Below are 16,782 nucleotides of genomic sequence, written 5' to 3' on the forward strand. Positions count from 1 at the left end.
ACATTTAATTCATTTTTTAGCATTTCTTCAAGACGATGACCTACATGTTCTTCATCTTCTTTTGTGTCCATAACTACACAAATTTGTTGTGAAATTCTTTCTGAGATAAAAAAGAAAAATAATATTGTTTCAAACAGAATATGGAACAAAGCCCTAGTATGCTGAAACCTATACTAACCCGCTGTTCATAACTATTGAACAAGAATAGGGAGGTGTGGGTTTTAGGCCAAGTGGAGTGACTTGGACTGCACAGAGATGTCCCGGACTCAACTGACCATCCAAGTCAGTAAATCTATGCCTTTAACATTTTGTGGGTGGGTAAACAGGACATCATGTAAGCAACAGAAATAAGGATCTTTGGATATATTTGAAGAGAGTAACTGCAGGTGACAGCTACTTGGCTCAAGAATTCAATCCTTCCACATGTACAAGGAATCTCCCAGAATCTGATTGAATCCCATCTCCCAGGCAGATCCTCTGGTTAGGTCATAAGATGTCTCCTGCGTACAGCTCACTGTGCCACCTGGTGCCCTGGCTACGCACAGCATTTTCCTTGTCATTCCAGTCAATTCAATTAAATTCCTGCCTGTTTAACTATTACCACAACAAGTGAAAATAGTCAAAAATAGGTTTCTTCGAATTTGGAAGGCTTGAGATGATATAATTTAAAATCATAAGCGGTATGACATAGTGATATTCACCTTTGTAAACCCTGGATGCACTCTCCCCAAATACGTGCAGTCCTCCTTTACAGTAAACAGATCTAAAATACTAAGAAATGGCTATACTGCTGCCAGTTAAGAACACATTTCATGGTATTATGTCATGGATTTTTTTTTAAAGTCTCGTTTTAAATAGGAGTCCCAAACCAAACGTGAGTTTAACTTAGGACCTAGCTGCTTCTTACACTGGCAACTCCACATAACAGGCTCTCTAGAAACACTGTTCTAGCAATAGTTAATGATTCTTCAAAAAAAAGCTGGGGAGAACCAAACTTTATTTTCTTTTTCAATAAGTCACAGCTGTTTTATTAATTCTAAGAGAGATTTTTGTTTTGTTTTGGTTTGGTTTGGTTGGCCTCGCCGCACGGCATGTGGGATCTTAGTTTCCCAACCATGGATCAAACCCATGTCCCTGCATTGGAAGTGTGGAGGCGTGGAGTCTTAACCACTGGACCACCAGGGAAGTCCAAAACATTTAAAATAATAATGTCACCAGTTAATGGTATTCCTGTTACTACCTACCTCCCACTTAACAATAATAGTATATGTTCCAAGAGCCACACCCGATATTCACACTATGTCTCATGATGACCCTGCAAACAATATTATTGTGAATCTATGTGACAGATTCAGGTTCCTACCAACTTGAAAATGTCCATAATTTTAAGTTACACAAGCCTAATAAAATTAAATATAATTAAGAACACAAATGGAGGGTACAGATATTAAGTGCTATGGAACATCACTGTGATTAGAAAGGGAAATTGGTTGACAAGATTCAATAAATCTTTATGCTAAAATCAGCAAGGAGCTCACTCTTGAAAGGTAAACTTTGCTTAGTAGAGCCAAGAGGCTTTGAAAGTGATTAAGAGAAACAAGATTTTTTAAAAATTTAATGTATTGGGGTAGAAAGGGTACAAGCATAAACTTATTGTGACAAGAGACAAGATAAGTACTCAAAAAATCATTGGATGATTTAGCAGGGAGCTATGAAGTGGTATACTCAGTGAAGCCAGAACATGAAGGTCCCATGCTTTCCTGAATACCTAGAGTGTCCTGAAAGCTTTAGATGTAACTATAGTACGAGCAGTAGCTTTTGAAAACCAAGTTAATTCAAATGTATGTATTGTATTCTCTTAAATATTTGGAGAAATCTGGACTTTGTAATGTCCTAGCAAAAATCCAGTTACATTTCCAAATGCTTCTTTCACATACACCAAAAACATTATAATAAAAAATTTACTGTGTAAGTACAAAGTAATTTACTACATATATAATGGTACCACAATTCTGACTAATTCATAAAATAATGCATTAACAATACTTTTTAAAACAAAACACAACATATGCAGATTTCCCTTGTTTCATCATATATCCTTTATAGAATTCCAACCTCTATCAAATGTAAATCAACAACAAATTAAAATGGACATTATCCCCCTCCAAAACTGAGATACAGTTAGCCCTTGCACATGGGTTTGAATTGCAAAGTGTCCACTTATACACAGATTTTTTTCAATAGGAAATAGTACAGTGCTATATGATCCTCAGTTGGTTAAAGCCACAGATAAGGAAGGCTGACTATAAATTATATGTGGATTTTCAATTTTGTGAGGGTCAGTGCCTCTAACACCCATGTTGCCCAAAGATCAACTGTATAAATAAAATGAAGTAACTCAAAATCAATTTGGCATTAATTTTTTGCCACGTGTCAGCTGTTCTAAATAGCTTTTTGTTCGGGAATCTTTGCATTACCATATACATTTTACAATAAGTTTGCACAAAATCACCTATTTATTTACTTTTAAGTATTTTGGTCATGTGTGCAGCTTGAGGGATCTTAGTTCCCCTATTAAGGGATGGAACTGGGGCCCCCTGCAGTGGAAGCACGGAGTCCTAACCACTGGACAGCCGGGCAAGTCCCTCACCTGCTTTTTAGACAAAAATGACATCTTTAAAATCAGAAGCCTTTCAATTATAAACATAATATATTCCTCTATTTATTGAGATCTTTCTTAATTTTTCTCAGTGTTTTACAGTCTCCAGTGTAGAGTCTTTTTGCAACTTCTGTTAAATTTCTAAAAAACATTATTGATGCTATTGTAAATAATATCTTTAGTTGCATTTTCTACTTGTTGACGTATAAAAATATCTTAAGATTTCTATACAGTCTTTGCATTTAGTAACTGCTAAATTCACTTATAAATTCTAAGGGTTTACAAGTTATTTCAAATTTTTTATATATACAAACATGTCAATTGTGAACAAAATTTTATTTCCTTTTTTCCAAATCATAATTTTTTAATCTGATAATGCAGCCTTTAGAATTTTGCTTCTATGTTCATGATAAAAATTAGCCTGTAATTTTATTCTTATAAGGTCCTTGTGAGAGGTTTAGTAAACATTTATACTGCCTTCATGTAATGGGTTGGAAAGTTCTCTCTTTTTCTATTTTCTGAAGAAATGTGTATGACTGTTGTTATTTCTTCTTTTCAATGTTTCTGTAAAATTCACTGGTAAAAGCCAACTGTCTTTGTGGTAGCGTTTTTAATTAGATTCAATATCTTAAATGGATGAACAACTTTTCCTAGTTGTATTTGCCTATGAATGTGTTCATTTAACCTAAATTTAAGTCTATTAGCATAAAGCTATGGACTGAATGTTTCTGTTCCCCCAAAATTCGTGTTGAAGGTTTTAACCCCCCAATGTGATGGTATTAGGTAGTAGGGTCCTTGGGAGGTGATTAGGTTTAGATGAGATCATGAAGTGAAGATCATCTCATAGGGTGAAGTCCACATGATGGGATTAGTGCCTTTATAAAAAGAGGAAAAAACACCAGAACCTTCCTCTCACATCCATGTGAGGATTCAGCAAGCAAGTAGCTGTCTGCAAGCCCAGAGGAGAGCCCTTATCTGGAAAATGAATCAGCTAGCACCTTTATCTTGGAATTCCCAACTTCCAGAACTGTGAGAAATAAATTCCTGTTGTTTAAGCCATCTAGTCTATGGTATTTCATTATGGCAGCCCAAGCTGACGAACAAAGTTGCTCACATCTCATTGCAATGTCTATAGGATCATCACTGATGCTCTTTTTTCATTTCTGATAATAATTATTTGAGCCTTCAATATTTTTCATGATCATTTTTACCAAGGTTTTATCAATTTTATTAACATTTTCAAATAAAAGTTGTGTTGATTCTCTCTTATGCTTGTCTTCTAACTTATGAATGTTCAGTATTTTCTTCAATATCTTCTTCATTTACTATCTATAGATTTAGTTCACTGTTCTAATTTCTTACAAAAGAAAAAAAATAGTGAGCTTTTGTGCTTTTCCTTTATTCTAATACAGTCAACCCTTGAACAATACAGGTTCGAACTGCGAGAGTCCACTTACACCTGTTTTTCTCAATACGTACATAGTACAGTACTACATGAGTGTGATTGGTTAAATCTACAGATCCAAAACTGTGGACACAGAAAGCCAACTGTAAAGCTATCCACAAATTTTATACTGTGAGGAAGGTCAGGTTCCAAACCCCATGTTGTTCAAGGATCAACATTGAAGGCTCTAAATTCTCCTCTAATAACAGTTTTATTTATACATCAAACATTGTGATATTTTTCAGTTTAAATTATTTCATTTTCAATTTAAAAGATTTCATTCATTTTTTTCTAACCTGGTACACTTCTAGTTTCCACTGTGATTTCTCATTTGACTCACGGATTATTAATTTTATTGTCCTTATTAGTCTGCTATTGTGCAAGAAGTTGCCATAAATTTAACAGATTAAAACACCCACTAAGTATCTCACAATTCTGTGAGATAGAGAAGGAGAAAGCTAGAGAGAGAGAGAGAAAGAGCAAAAGACAGCATGAACATACACAAGAAGAAATGGTAATGAGCTCACATATAAACAAATGATAGAGCAAATGGGTCAAAATGTAAAAAATCCGTGAACTGGTGATCTGGGTAAAAGACAGATGGAAGTTATATGTACTATTCTTGCCATCTTTGAAGTTTGAAAGTATATTAAAATAAAAAAATATTCTAACCCAAGAAACAAATAAGATACAATTAAAAATAGATTTATATACACACACATACACACATATAAATAGTAGAGGACTTTAAAATTCATCTCTCTAAATTTTTAATTACGTGAGGTGATGGATCTGTTACCTAACCTTATTTGTGATAATCATTTCACAATATGTACATGTAACAAACCATCATATTGTACAACTTAAAATGTTTTACATCAATTATATCTCAATAAAGCTGGATAAATTTATTAAAAAATTAATTCTGTTTATTAAAGATCAACTGAGCAAAACATAAATAAGGACCTAGATTCAAGACAGTGTAACATAATAATGAACAAAGTCAATCTTTTATCTTGTTGGTTTCTGTATTGTCTGCTGACTTCTTGTAATTCCCAGTTACTTGTATTCCACATGGAAGTCTGTGCCAGACTGGCCACTTTCTAAAAGTGTCTACAGTCCATATCAATACCATTTAGCACCAACAATGATAAATTTTCTATCCGGCTAAGGTCATTTAAAGTCTAAACTAGGTTCAACTGGTTCTCAAACATGGCTGCACTTAAGAATCAACTCTCAGTACCTTTTTGTTTTGCCTTTACATTTTTAAAATACATATGCTTATAACTCATCCAACAAAATTCTCGCCTGTACTTTCTGAAGCTCCAAAAGTGATTCTAATGTTCAGCCAGGTTGAAAACCTCTGCTTACTCACTGCACTGATTTTCTATAATGTGAGGTTTATAAAAGGTTTCTCTATCTTTAAAAAAACATAAAAATTACCTACGATAGCTGATTAATCCCATCAAAATGGTATAAGTCTTTTTGAGTATAATAATTTGGGGATAAGTTTGTAGTTTTCTCTCATCTCCATATTGTGGCAACTGAAGGATGACGAATTTAGTGAGGAAAAAAAATGTGTTGGGTTACTCATTTCCCTTTGATATTTCAGTGTGAAATTTTTAAAGAAACCCAAACCCACCCAACTCCTTCTCTGATCTGCATGGCTCACTGGAGTTTACAATTTAGACATTTCGTGCCCAATATTTTAAAGGCAATATTATAAGAAAAAACGCAATGTTTGTATTTCAATTATAAGTATGAGGCACTTCTTGGGTGTCCAATATTTGTTAAATTATTGAGGTAAATGCAATTTTTCAAGATCTTATACAAATTCTCTATCTGAAAATAGTATATTCATACTTTGACAGCATTTTACATGTATGAAACGAGATGAGACTAACAATTACTATGTAAAGCCAAATTTTCTATAAGGAGTTTATAAGTATCTAAAAGAAAAACAGGAGACATGGGAATAATAAAAGATACCACATGAGAATTAATGAGATTGTATGAATTAATATGTGTAAAGTTATCCAGAATGCTTTGTACAAGTATATCCCCAATAAATATTCGCAGAATAAATGCTATCATGGTCATATACATTCACTATGAATATAAGTTAAGATTCCTTTTATCTTACCAAAATACAACCCATCTCTAATTCCAAATGGTGCCTTTGTGGTCTTAACATTTCAGAGTTTGATAAACAATCCCTATCAACTTTGTCCCCCTGCTTTTCAAGTTTCAAAGTTTCACCAAATATGCAGTAGTTTTATATAGTAATGGAATACACATCTTGAGTAATCAATAGTCCCCTGTTTTCATCACTTAAATCCTCTGAAGCTAAAATGGATACCTACTAGCTCTAATCGTTCATATCTTAGTTTGTCCATTAGACCTAGGCTGAAACATCTTACATGATTTCTATTAATGAATCCACAAACATGCACTGACAGGCTTAACTGAAAACGTTGATGTACTTAAGATCTTCATCAAAAACAGGCATCTGCCATAACTGTACTTGTACCATGCAGATGGAGGGCCAAAATGGGAAAGAATGTAAGCTGTAGGAACAGGGCTCAAATAAATTGAACCTCCTCTCTTCCACAGTTATTCTAGTATCCCCCAACTCACGAAGACGGGGAAAAAAGGCACATTATTTAAAATTCACTTTTTTCATGAACCACAAAACACTTTCCAATCATTAATATGATTAATCCTTATTATTTCTCAATGCAAACAAAGTATTTATCAACTTCCTTGAGGTTAATGATGAAATCAAAAGAAAAAAGAAGTTTTTAAAATTCTTGATCTGCTGTTCTAACTATTAATAAAGCACTTCTTAGAAACATTTAGAGTTTAAAATAAAAACAATAGCACTGGGGAAAAACCATAAAGTCATTTCACTTCCTGGAATCATAAAAACTCTAACACAAGAATCTACTCTTTGTTCTCGCCCCAAAAAAGACCTAAGGATAAATTGGAAAAACGTTGAAATTAACTTTAAATCATACCTGACCAGTCAACTTGATGACTAATATTATTCTCTGAGTTTTAGTTTTCATACTACCCTCTCTTTTAAACAGCTTTTTAAAAATCTTTCTAAAAGGCACCTGTGTCACATGATGAAATATTTTGATATCTAAAGCACTAGGGTACATCCCTCCCCTCAAAATCATTTTTAACAAGTACTCTGATTTACACTGAATAACTTCATTTATATATCACATCTAGTGTTGCACAGCTCTCATAGTGACAACATAAAATTCAAACTGGAACATAACTTGGAAATCGACAAGTTAGAATTAAAAGCTGTAAGCAATAATTAATAAGCTCAGAATTTTCAGTTAATACCTCATCCCCATGCATGACAACTTCTAAATGGTCAAAGAATATGTATGATTGTCAATAATTAATAATAATGCCAAAAATAAATAATGTGCAACTTGATTTTACTTTACTGGCTATAATGATTAATTTTGTATGTCAACTTGCCTGGGACACAGGGTGCCCAGATATTTGCCCAAACATAATTTGGGTATTGGTCATGGTGTTTTTAGATGAGTTTAACATTTATATCTGTAAACTAAGTAAAGCAGATTGCTCTCTCTTATGTGGGTGGGCCTCATCCAATCATTTTAAGACCTGAATAAAAGAAAACGTTGAGCCTCCCCCCAAGTAAGAGATGATTCTCCTGTATAACAGCCTTCAAACTGAAACATGCCTCTTCCTGATTCTACAGTAGTCTGCTGGCCTTTGGACTTGAACTGGGACATTGGCTTTGTAGAGTTTGGACTTGTCAGTCTTAATAATCTGTAATCATGTATGCCAATTCCTTATTGTGTATGTATATATCTCATTTGTTGTGTTTCTCTGGAGAACTCTAACTAATTCACTGGCAAAAACATTTTAAGCATTCTTCAACAGATAACTCATAATTCTAAAGTCCTGACCAGAGGATTCCCACCTCCATATATTTTATACAGGGCAACATATAATCACCCACAACACGTTGGGCTTTACACCTCATTCTTCAGCCACCAAATAATACCACCTACAATTCCCTGGACACATCATGATCTTTGCAATAATGTTCATGATCCCCCCGCCTGCAGTGCCATCACATTTCCTTGTCTAATTCTCCAGTGAGGACTACATCAAGCACCATCTGCATTAGTAACACTAGGCAAATGCTTTAGATGTATTTTGGTGAGAGGAGAAGAAAAAAGGAGGGAGGAACAGAACGAGCAGGAAGAATTTTGTGAAACTACAGTACCCCCCATCTCCAAACCCCCAATTCTGATACATAATGATATCTCTCTCAAACACGTATAGCCACACAACTAGGATTCTCCTTATATCCAGGTAACCACTGCATTGCTGAATTTGAACGTTCATGGGAAAAGGCCCCTCAGTGTAGTTTCAGAAGTGGAAAGAAATCCACACATACTGTGACCCTAGTAAGTCTACTGGCAAAGGAGATGGTCAGACAGTACACACCAACAGAGCCACATCAGTTCCTTACAGCCAGCAATCATTCTGGTTGTCAGTGCATTCATTCTGATTATTTAGTACTCATCACATTCTATAATTATTGCTAATATTGCTTTGGCTTTTTACTGCGGTAGATACTTTTATACATCATTTCATTTAATCATCACAACAACCAAGGAGAGAAATTATTCTCCCCATTTTACAGATGAGTTAAGCGAGGCTATAAAGCCAGTAAATTGCCCAAGGTCATACTGCCATGAATTGTGAACTTTAAGCTTTTAACTCGAGTCCACGTGAAGTTAGCATCCTAAACGGTATTTTTCCCTCTCATCCTGTTCTACATTTTTATTTTACTTTCATTATAGTTTTTACATTGGATTATATTATCTATTTGTCTTTCTCTCCCACAAAATCACAAACTCCTAACTCTGTAACTTATAATTTCCCAACATTACCCCCAGGTTTTAGCATAGGGCTCCAAGAAGGTATTGAACATTGATTAGTTTCCATCTCTGGGCTACGAGCATAACTAAAACACTGTTAGGGTGTGAATTGTGTCCCCCTCAAAATGCGTATGTTGGAGCTCTAAACCCCAGTCTCTGAGAATGTGGCTGTATTTGGAGATAGGCACTTTAAGAGCTAATCAAGTTAAAATGAAGACATTAGGGTGAGCTCTAATCCAACATGACTGATGTCTTTATGAAAAGAAGAAATGTACACACAGACATGCACAGAGGGAAGACTCTGTGAAGACACAGGTAGAAGATGGCCATCCACAAGTCAAGCAGAAAAGCGTCAGAAAAATCCAACCCTGACAAAATCATGATCTTAGACTTCCAGCCTCCAGAATTGTGAGAAAATAAATTTCTGTTGTTTAGGCCACCCAGTTTTTGTACTCTGTTATGAACTAATATACAAATTCTCTTATCTAAAATTTGTTGAATAAAAATTAGCATTGTTGAATAAAAGACTATATCTCGTATCTCATTTTCTAGGAAAGGATACAAAACAAATTTGTGAATATAAGGAAGTAACTAGATATCTAGAAAGAGATCAGGAAATTATATCAGGAGAATCTAACTTCAGAGAAAGGAAATTTAAAAATGCAACAATTTTGCTTCAAAACAAATAACTTTAAATATAAAAACCTTCCTAACTTTGAAATAGCCAGGTTAAAATACTTATCTTAAATCTCTATTTTCTAGAAGAAAAAGTAAAAAATAAGGTCAGCCTTAAAAAAATGCCTTCAATACAACGTAACTCCAAGTTTTGTAGACTTAACATTTAAGAATCATATTCACTTTACTAGGTACACACAGATTATTTTCTCTTCCCTTTGAGAATATACAGATATACATACATTTACTAGTTTCCATATGGAAAGAAGTAGAAAATATTTAATTATGCACATGAAGGTGACCTATGATTAAGAGAATTATTTTGAAAGAAACATCTCAATTCATTTGCAGTATTCTGCTCAATACCAACACTAAAAATTATTTATTTAAAAGAGAAAAAAAAAAAGGAATTCTTGAAAAGTGGCATTGACCGCAAAGGAACGGTTTTTAATTTCTAAGAATCCCCATATAAAAACAAAATTGAATAGCAAAATCAAAAACTCATGGACAACATTTTCAATAAACTTAGATACAAAGGTTTCATCATAATCCTCATGATGCAGCCAAATGAAAACAAACCAACAACAATGATGCAAGACCTGAAATACTGGACTCTATCTGGGAACAAGTAGAGGGATCAGTAAAACAGGGTGTCTGACAGATTGGTTAACAGAAGAACCTTAAAGTTTGCCAACAGATAGTCACTGAAAATTTAAGAAGAGCAGCCCTAACTGGAGGAGTTTTACCCACGAAAATAACTTTTTGTGGGGTTAATACAAGAGAAATTGGTTAGGTCTGAAGGAAAAGTGTACGTACTGTGAAAATTGACACACCACCTTCAGCACAGGGTCCAACTAAAAGAGAACTTGGAAGTGGAATCAAAATTACACAGGACGGGCTTCCCTGGTGGTGCAGTGGTTAAGAATCCACCTGCCAATGCAGGGAACACGGGTTCGAGCCCTGGTCGGGGAAGATCCCACATGCCATGGAGCAACTGAGCCCCTGTGCCACAACTACTGAAGCCCACGCACCTAGAGCCCATGCTCTGCAACAAGAGAAGCCACCACAATGAGAAGCCCACACACCACAATGAAGAGTAGCTCCCGCTCGCCACAAGTAGAGAAAGCCTGCGCACAGCAATGAAGACTCAATGCAGCCAAAGTCAAAAGAAAGAGGAGATCCACCTGAAAGTGTGATAGGAGAACAGAGCCAGAAAAATATTAGAATTGTGCTTCCACATTTGTGGACACCACAAGAAAGCAACAAAAGAGGGAGATCTTTGAGCTATCGTCAAAGTGTCTTCCTCTTCAAATTCAAGAAAATTAACTTCACATCCAAATGAATAATGGAAAAATATCAAAGCCAAACCCCACACAAAATTATCATAAGCAAAAAGACAATAAGGAACAGAATAACACCTTTAAAAATAATGAGAACATGCCAGAAAGATGTGCCCATCAAACCAATCAAAACCGTAATCTGTTTCAAAACAAGCTAAAAACCAGTGAGCTAATGAAACAATACATGAAACAACCATTTGATTTGGAATTTTAAAAACTCAAATTAGGTTGCAGAACTCAGAAAAGAGCTCAAAATAGAAGAAAAGATCATTTAAGAAATGAAGACTATACTAGAAGTGACACATGTATAAAACTAACAAATAATACTTTAAGAGAAAAAGGTAAAAATAAATTTTTTTAAATAAACATTCAATATAAAGTAATAAACATTAAAGTTAGGTAAAGATGATCTAACATAAACATAATAGAAATCTATGAAGAAAAAAGAGACTACTAAAAATGATACACAAACACCCATACACACACAAGTACATCACATATCAATACCTGCAAATATTTACCAATAAAAATCAATACCAAGACATTTTGTAGCAAAATTACTACACTTAAAAAAAAAATCATTCCTTTGGGCACATAGACAAAAAGAACAGAAACAGATAACGGAATAAAAATGAGATAATCTTTAGGACTTTACGTAAGAAAAATAGAGGAACATATTTTAAGTTATGCCAGGGAAAATATATGAGCCAAGGATTTTACATTCTGCAAAACTAACTTTCAAGTATAAAGCACAAGCAGTTATCAACGTGAATTAAGTAAACAGTTTCCCAGGAAACTTTCCTAAGAAATGTACCAGAGCTCAAGCTTCAGATAACCAAAGTCTAGAGAGATGTGAACAAAATTGTCGATGAATAGCATAAAACAGAGTTACTAGCAGAACTGCGACTAAATGAGAGCTTAAGTTAAAACAGACACTGTATAACAGCTATACGACCTGAAAACATACAGTGTAAACAAAAAAATGGAGGAGAGTAAATGGGGACAGTATATGTAGGAAAAATTGTTTAATTTTTTATGGAAATAACATTGGTTTATAGCATTAATATTGATACTTTGAGACCTAGGGTGTGCACTGTTGAATAAAATGAACGAATGTTTACAAAATATTCTAATTCTATTATTCCCTGTAGCTTTGATAACCATAATTCTCAATGTGCGGGAAGTAAGATACAACTTAATATTGAATTGGAAGTACCATTATGAACTTACGAAGTATTTCATCTTTATGAAACACACACAAAATAATTGGTAACTTTAGAGAATGATGATTCTTTTGCTTGAAAACTGATAAAGAAAAATAATCAAGCATTTATTTTTGTCATATAAACTGTACCACTGGGTAAGTAAATAGATGAGTAAAGTTTATTTATGAAAATACCTCAATACCTGAAAACTAATTAATAGAATTCAAATATATATATCATGATTCTGAACTACCTACACAACCTCTTAACAATACAGGCATTGAGTATCAATGGCTGCTATCATCACAAAATTATGTAACCAGACATTAGGTGTCTCCTAACAAAAAATTCACACCATCTCTAGTCTTGAGAAAAAAGATGAAACTAAATCTGACCAAGCTTCTAGATCCAGCTATGACTTTGTAGATGAAAGAAAAACATAAAGAACTGTACCATGCATAAATATGTACCCATCAAAATTCAAAAGAGAAGAAAAGCTACAAATTACATGGCCTAAATTCAGCAAAAGACAAAGTGCAAGCAAAATAAAGGGATAAGGAACCTGTAGGTTGAGATTTTAAATGTCGTTTAAAAAAATTATCACAACCAAACTGCAGTGTTGAGGGATGCACATTTGAGTGATAAAGTTCAAAAGAAATATGAGGAGGAGATTTCTATAAAATCTGGTTAGCCACTACAAAATACAGGAAAGGGCTTCTGAGGTGCGTGGCAAAGTTCTCTTCATGATCTGGGTGATGTTATGCAAACATGTGCATTATTCTTTAAGCTACAAATTAGTTTTAGATTTCAGTATCTGTGGGTTATTTGACAATAAAAAGTTTTACGAAATTTAAAAAAAAAAATTACCTGAAAGTACACTAGTCTTTTCATCTGTACTTCTATTCATTCAGAAAGTACCTTTATATATGATCAAGGGACAAAATTAGGTCTTCAGTATAGCACATAAGGATACAAAAAGGTCTGTAACATGCTATTAAAGCGATCAGTAAACTTTCAACAATTTAACTTAGATGAAAACTACCAATAACATGAAAAAATAAGAGCAATGGTATTTTTATTTATAAGGCTCTATGCTTTAAGAGCTCAAAACATCTTAGGGAGTCCTTTAAATTCTAATGAATCAATGCAATGTTACTAATAAATAGAAGATATTAGCCTCCCTTAAAGTAGAAAACGATTGAGGCCCAGAGTAACTCGGCCAAACCACTGGATTATTGCTCACTGAGTGACTGACAATTAATTATTATTATTATTCTGTGTTATAAAAAGCATATATTAAATTCTAACCAAAATCTAGCCAGCAAAATCATAATGGCCTCATTAGAGATGATGATACAAATGACTCACCTGGGATTATACAGCTAGTAAACTCAGGAGCCAGGATTCAAACCGGGCAACCTGGTCTGATGTGAAGGCCCTCAAGCACTCCACATGCTAATAGAATCAGTAAAGAAGATGAGATACTTCCCCAATTCAGCATCTTACCCAGGAGTTTCCCCACCTTTTTTTATTGGAGTAATACACGTCAAACGACAGTCTCACAGGTTCATGGAGTAAAGAGAATTCTCCACAGGCTCTGGCATTCCCCTTTCCCAAACGTTAAGGCATAACAGAATGTAAGAGCAAATGACATCACTCTGGGGCGAAAATGAAATCTTCTTCTGTAGCTTTTAATGAAATAACTGGCAAACTTTCAGTACTTAAGTACTTAATATTTCATTGATTGAAACTTCCATTTTTCCTCTGTATAACTTCTCTGAAATAGGGATGGCATCATAGAATTGCTGCCCATCAGGGCCTTATAAAGATACACTTAACCTCTATTAGCATTCAGTAAAATTACCTTTTCGTGTATACGGTGGTCATTTCCATGATTGTAACATTACGGATTTGTGTAACGACCACCACAGTCATAATACAAAGCAGTTCAATCCTTCATGCCATCTTTTTGTACTCACCCCCTCCCCAGCTCCCTGGCCTAAGCAACCTCTGATGTATTCCTTGTTACTACATTTCTGTCTCTCCAAGAATATCATTGCTAGTCAACTATACTGCAACATAAAATAAATTTTTGTAATTTAAATAATAAAAAATATAAAAAGACAAAATATAAAACAGATAACCAACAAGGACCTACTGTATAGCACATGGAACTCTGCTCAATATTCTGTAATAACCTAAATGGGAAAATAATTTGAAAAAGAATAGATACATGTATATGTATAACTGAATCACTCTGCTGTACACCTGAAACTAACACAACATGGTTACTCAACTATGCTCTAAAATAAAATTAAAACTTTTTTAAATCATATAAATGGAATCATTCAAAATATAACCTTTTGAGATCAGTTGAGATCTCAAACCTTTTGAGATCATTCAGTATGATTCCTCTGAGATTAAGTTATTTTGTATATGGACAATTCATATACATTCATTTGAGTTGCATTCCATTGTATAGGTGGTACCAGTTCACCAGTTCATCCGCTGAAGGATATGTGGATTGTTCCATGCTTCTGATGATTATGAACAGAACTGCTATAAAGAGTTACCTACAGTTTCCTGTGTGAAAGTAAGTTTTCCTTTCTCTAGGGTAAATGCATTGGAATGGGATGCTGGATCATACAGTAAATGTGTTTTTCTCGCTATAAGAACTGTCAACAGCATTTCAGTGTAGCTGTGCCATTTTCATTGCCACCAACAATTGTGTAACATTTCCAGTTGTGTCTTCCTTTCTTTTTGCAGTCTCATGATAGGTTTATTAGTGTTATTAATCCTTTCAGGTAACCAGCTTTAGGTTTTTTGTCTCTGACATTTTGTTTTCAACTTCATTAATTTCTGCTCTTTATAATTTCCTTGCCACTGCTTGCTTTCAGTTTGCACTGCTCCTCTATTTCTAGTTCCTTAACACAGCAACTCAGATCATTGATTCAAGATCTTTCTTCATTTCTAATATAAGCATTTAGGTACTGTTTTAGCAGCATTCTACAAAGTGTGATGTCATTTTACTGAAGTTCAAAATATTCTCTAATTTATCTTGAGATTTTCTCTTGGACACAGTTGATTTAATGTTTATTTTCCAAGCTTGACGGTTTTTCTTTTACCTATTATCGATTTCTAGTTTGTTTCTATTATTGTCAGAGAACATACTTTGCATGCTTTCAATTCCTCTAAATTTGTTAATATTTGTTTTATTACCCAGGGTACATTCTGTCTTGGAGAATGTTCTCGGTGCACTTGAAAGGAATGTTTATTCTTCTACTGCTGGGTGGAAAGTTTTGTGTAAATTAGATCAAGTTAGTTGGTGGTACTCTTTACTCTTTCTATATCCTTGTTGATCTTCTATTGATTCCAGCAAATACTTAGAGAAGTATTGCAGTTTCCAGCTATAATTGTTGATTTGTCTATTTTTCCCTTCATTTTGGTCAGTTCGCGCTAAGTATATTTTGAAGCTCTGCAGTTAAATGGATATACATTTAGAATTATGTCTTTCTGGTGAATTTATCCTTTTATTATGTAAGGTACTTTTTTATTACTTTGATATTAATATAGCCATCCAGTTTTCTTTTGATTAGTGAATACATGGTATGTACTTTTACTTTTATTTACTTATAACCTACCTTTAAAACATCATGTTGAAAGTAAACTCTTGTAGGCAGCATACAGTTGGGTCGAACCTTAATATCCATCCTAAAATCTTCATCTTTTTTTTTTTTTTTTAAACATCTTTACTGGAGTATAATTGCTTTACAATGGTATGTTAGTTTCAGCTTCACAACAAAATGAATCAGTTATATATATACATATGTTCCCATATCTCTTCCCGCTTGTGTCTCCCTCCCTCCCACCCTCCCTATCCCACCCCTCCAGGCGGTCACAAAGCACCGAGCTGATCTCCCTGTGCTATGCGGCTGCTTCCCACTAGCTATCTACCTTACGTTTGGTCTTCTTATCTTTTAGTTGGTGTGCCGAAACCACCGACGTTTAATGAAATTACTGATATATTTGGATTTAGGTCATCTATTTTATTATTTATATTTTCGTTTTCTCCCTTTGTTTTGTGTTCCTCTATTTCTCCTTTCTCTTCTGGTTTAAACTTGTTTTTAGTATTCGGTTTTATCTCTTGTGTTTCTGATCTAATCTCTTTGTATAGTTTTTTTAAGTGGTTGCTCTAGGGATTTCAATATTCATATTTAACCTTTTAGAGTCTACATAAAATATTTTACCACAGCAAGTAAAATGTAGAAACCTAACCATGGTATTATAGGTCCCTTTACCTTACTGTTTTTATGTTGCACTTAGTTATCTACAATACTGCAGCTGTCTCATACATAGAAAAACTCATCAGAAAATATTACCTTTGCTTTCAACCTATAAATAGTTTAAAAATGTAAAAAGAATTATGTGAGTCTATTCTATTTATTGATTCTGTTGCTCTTCCTTAATTCCTGATATTCCTAGATTCCTTCTGGCATCATCTCCTTTGCATGAAAGGCTC

General features: G+C 34.1%; 1 protein-coding gene across 1 annotated transcript in view; it reads right to left on the bottom strand.

The window, feature by feature from the left end:
• Positions 1–16,782, bottom strand: part of CRPPA (CDP-L-ribitol pyrophosphorylase A) — a 303,327-nt gene that overhangs the window by 174,647 nt on the left and 111,898 nt on the right. The window contains exon 6 of the mRNA XM_030857145.3: positions 3–100. Within this exon, the coding sequence (XP_030713005.1) occupies positions 3–100 (98 nt within the window). The remainder of the gene's footprint in view (positions 1–2; positions 101–16,782) is intronic.

The sequence above is a fragment of the Globicephala melas genome, chromosome 9 (assembly GCF_963455315.2).
Source record: "Globicephala melas chromosome 9, mGloMel1.2, whole genome shotgun sequence".
NCBI classification, from domain to species: domain Eukaryota; kingdom Metazoa; phylum Chordata; class Mammalia; order Artiodactyla; family Delphinidae; genus Globicephala; species Globicephala melas.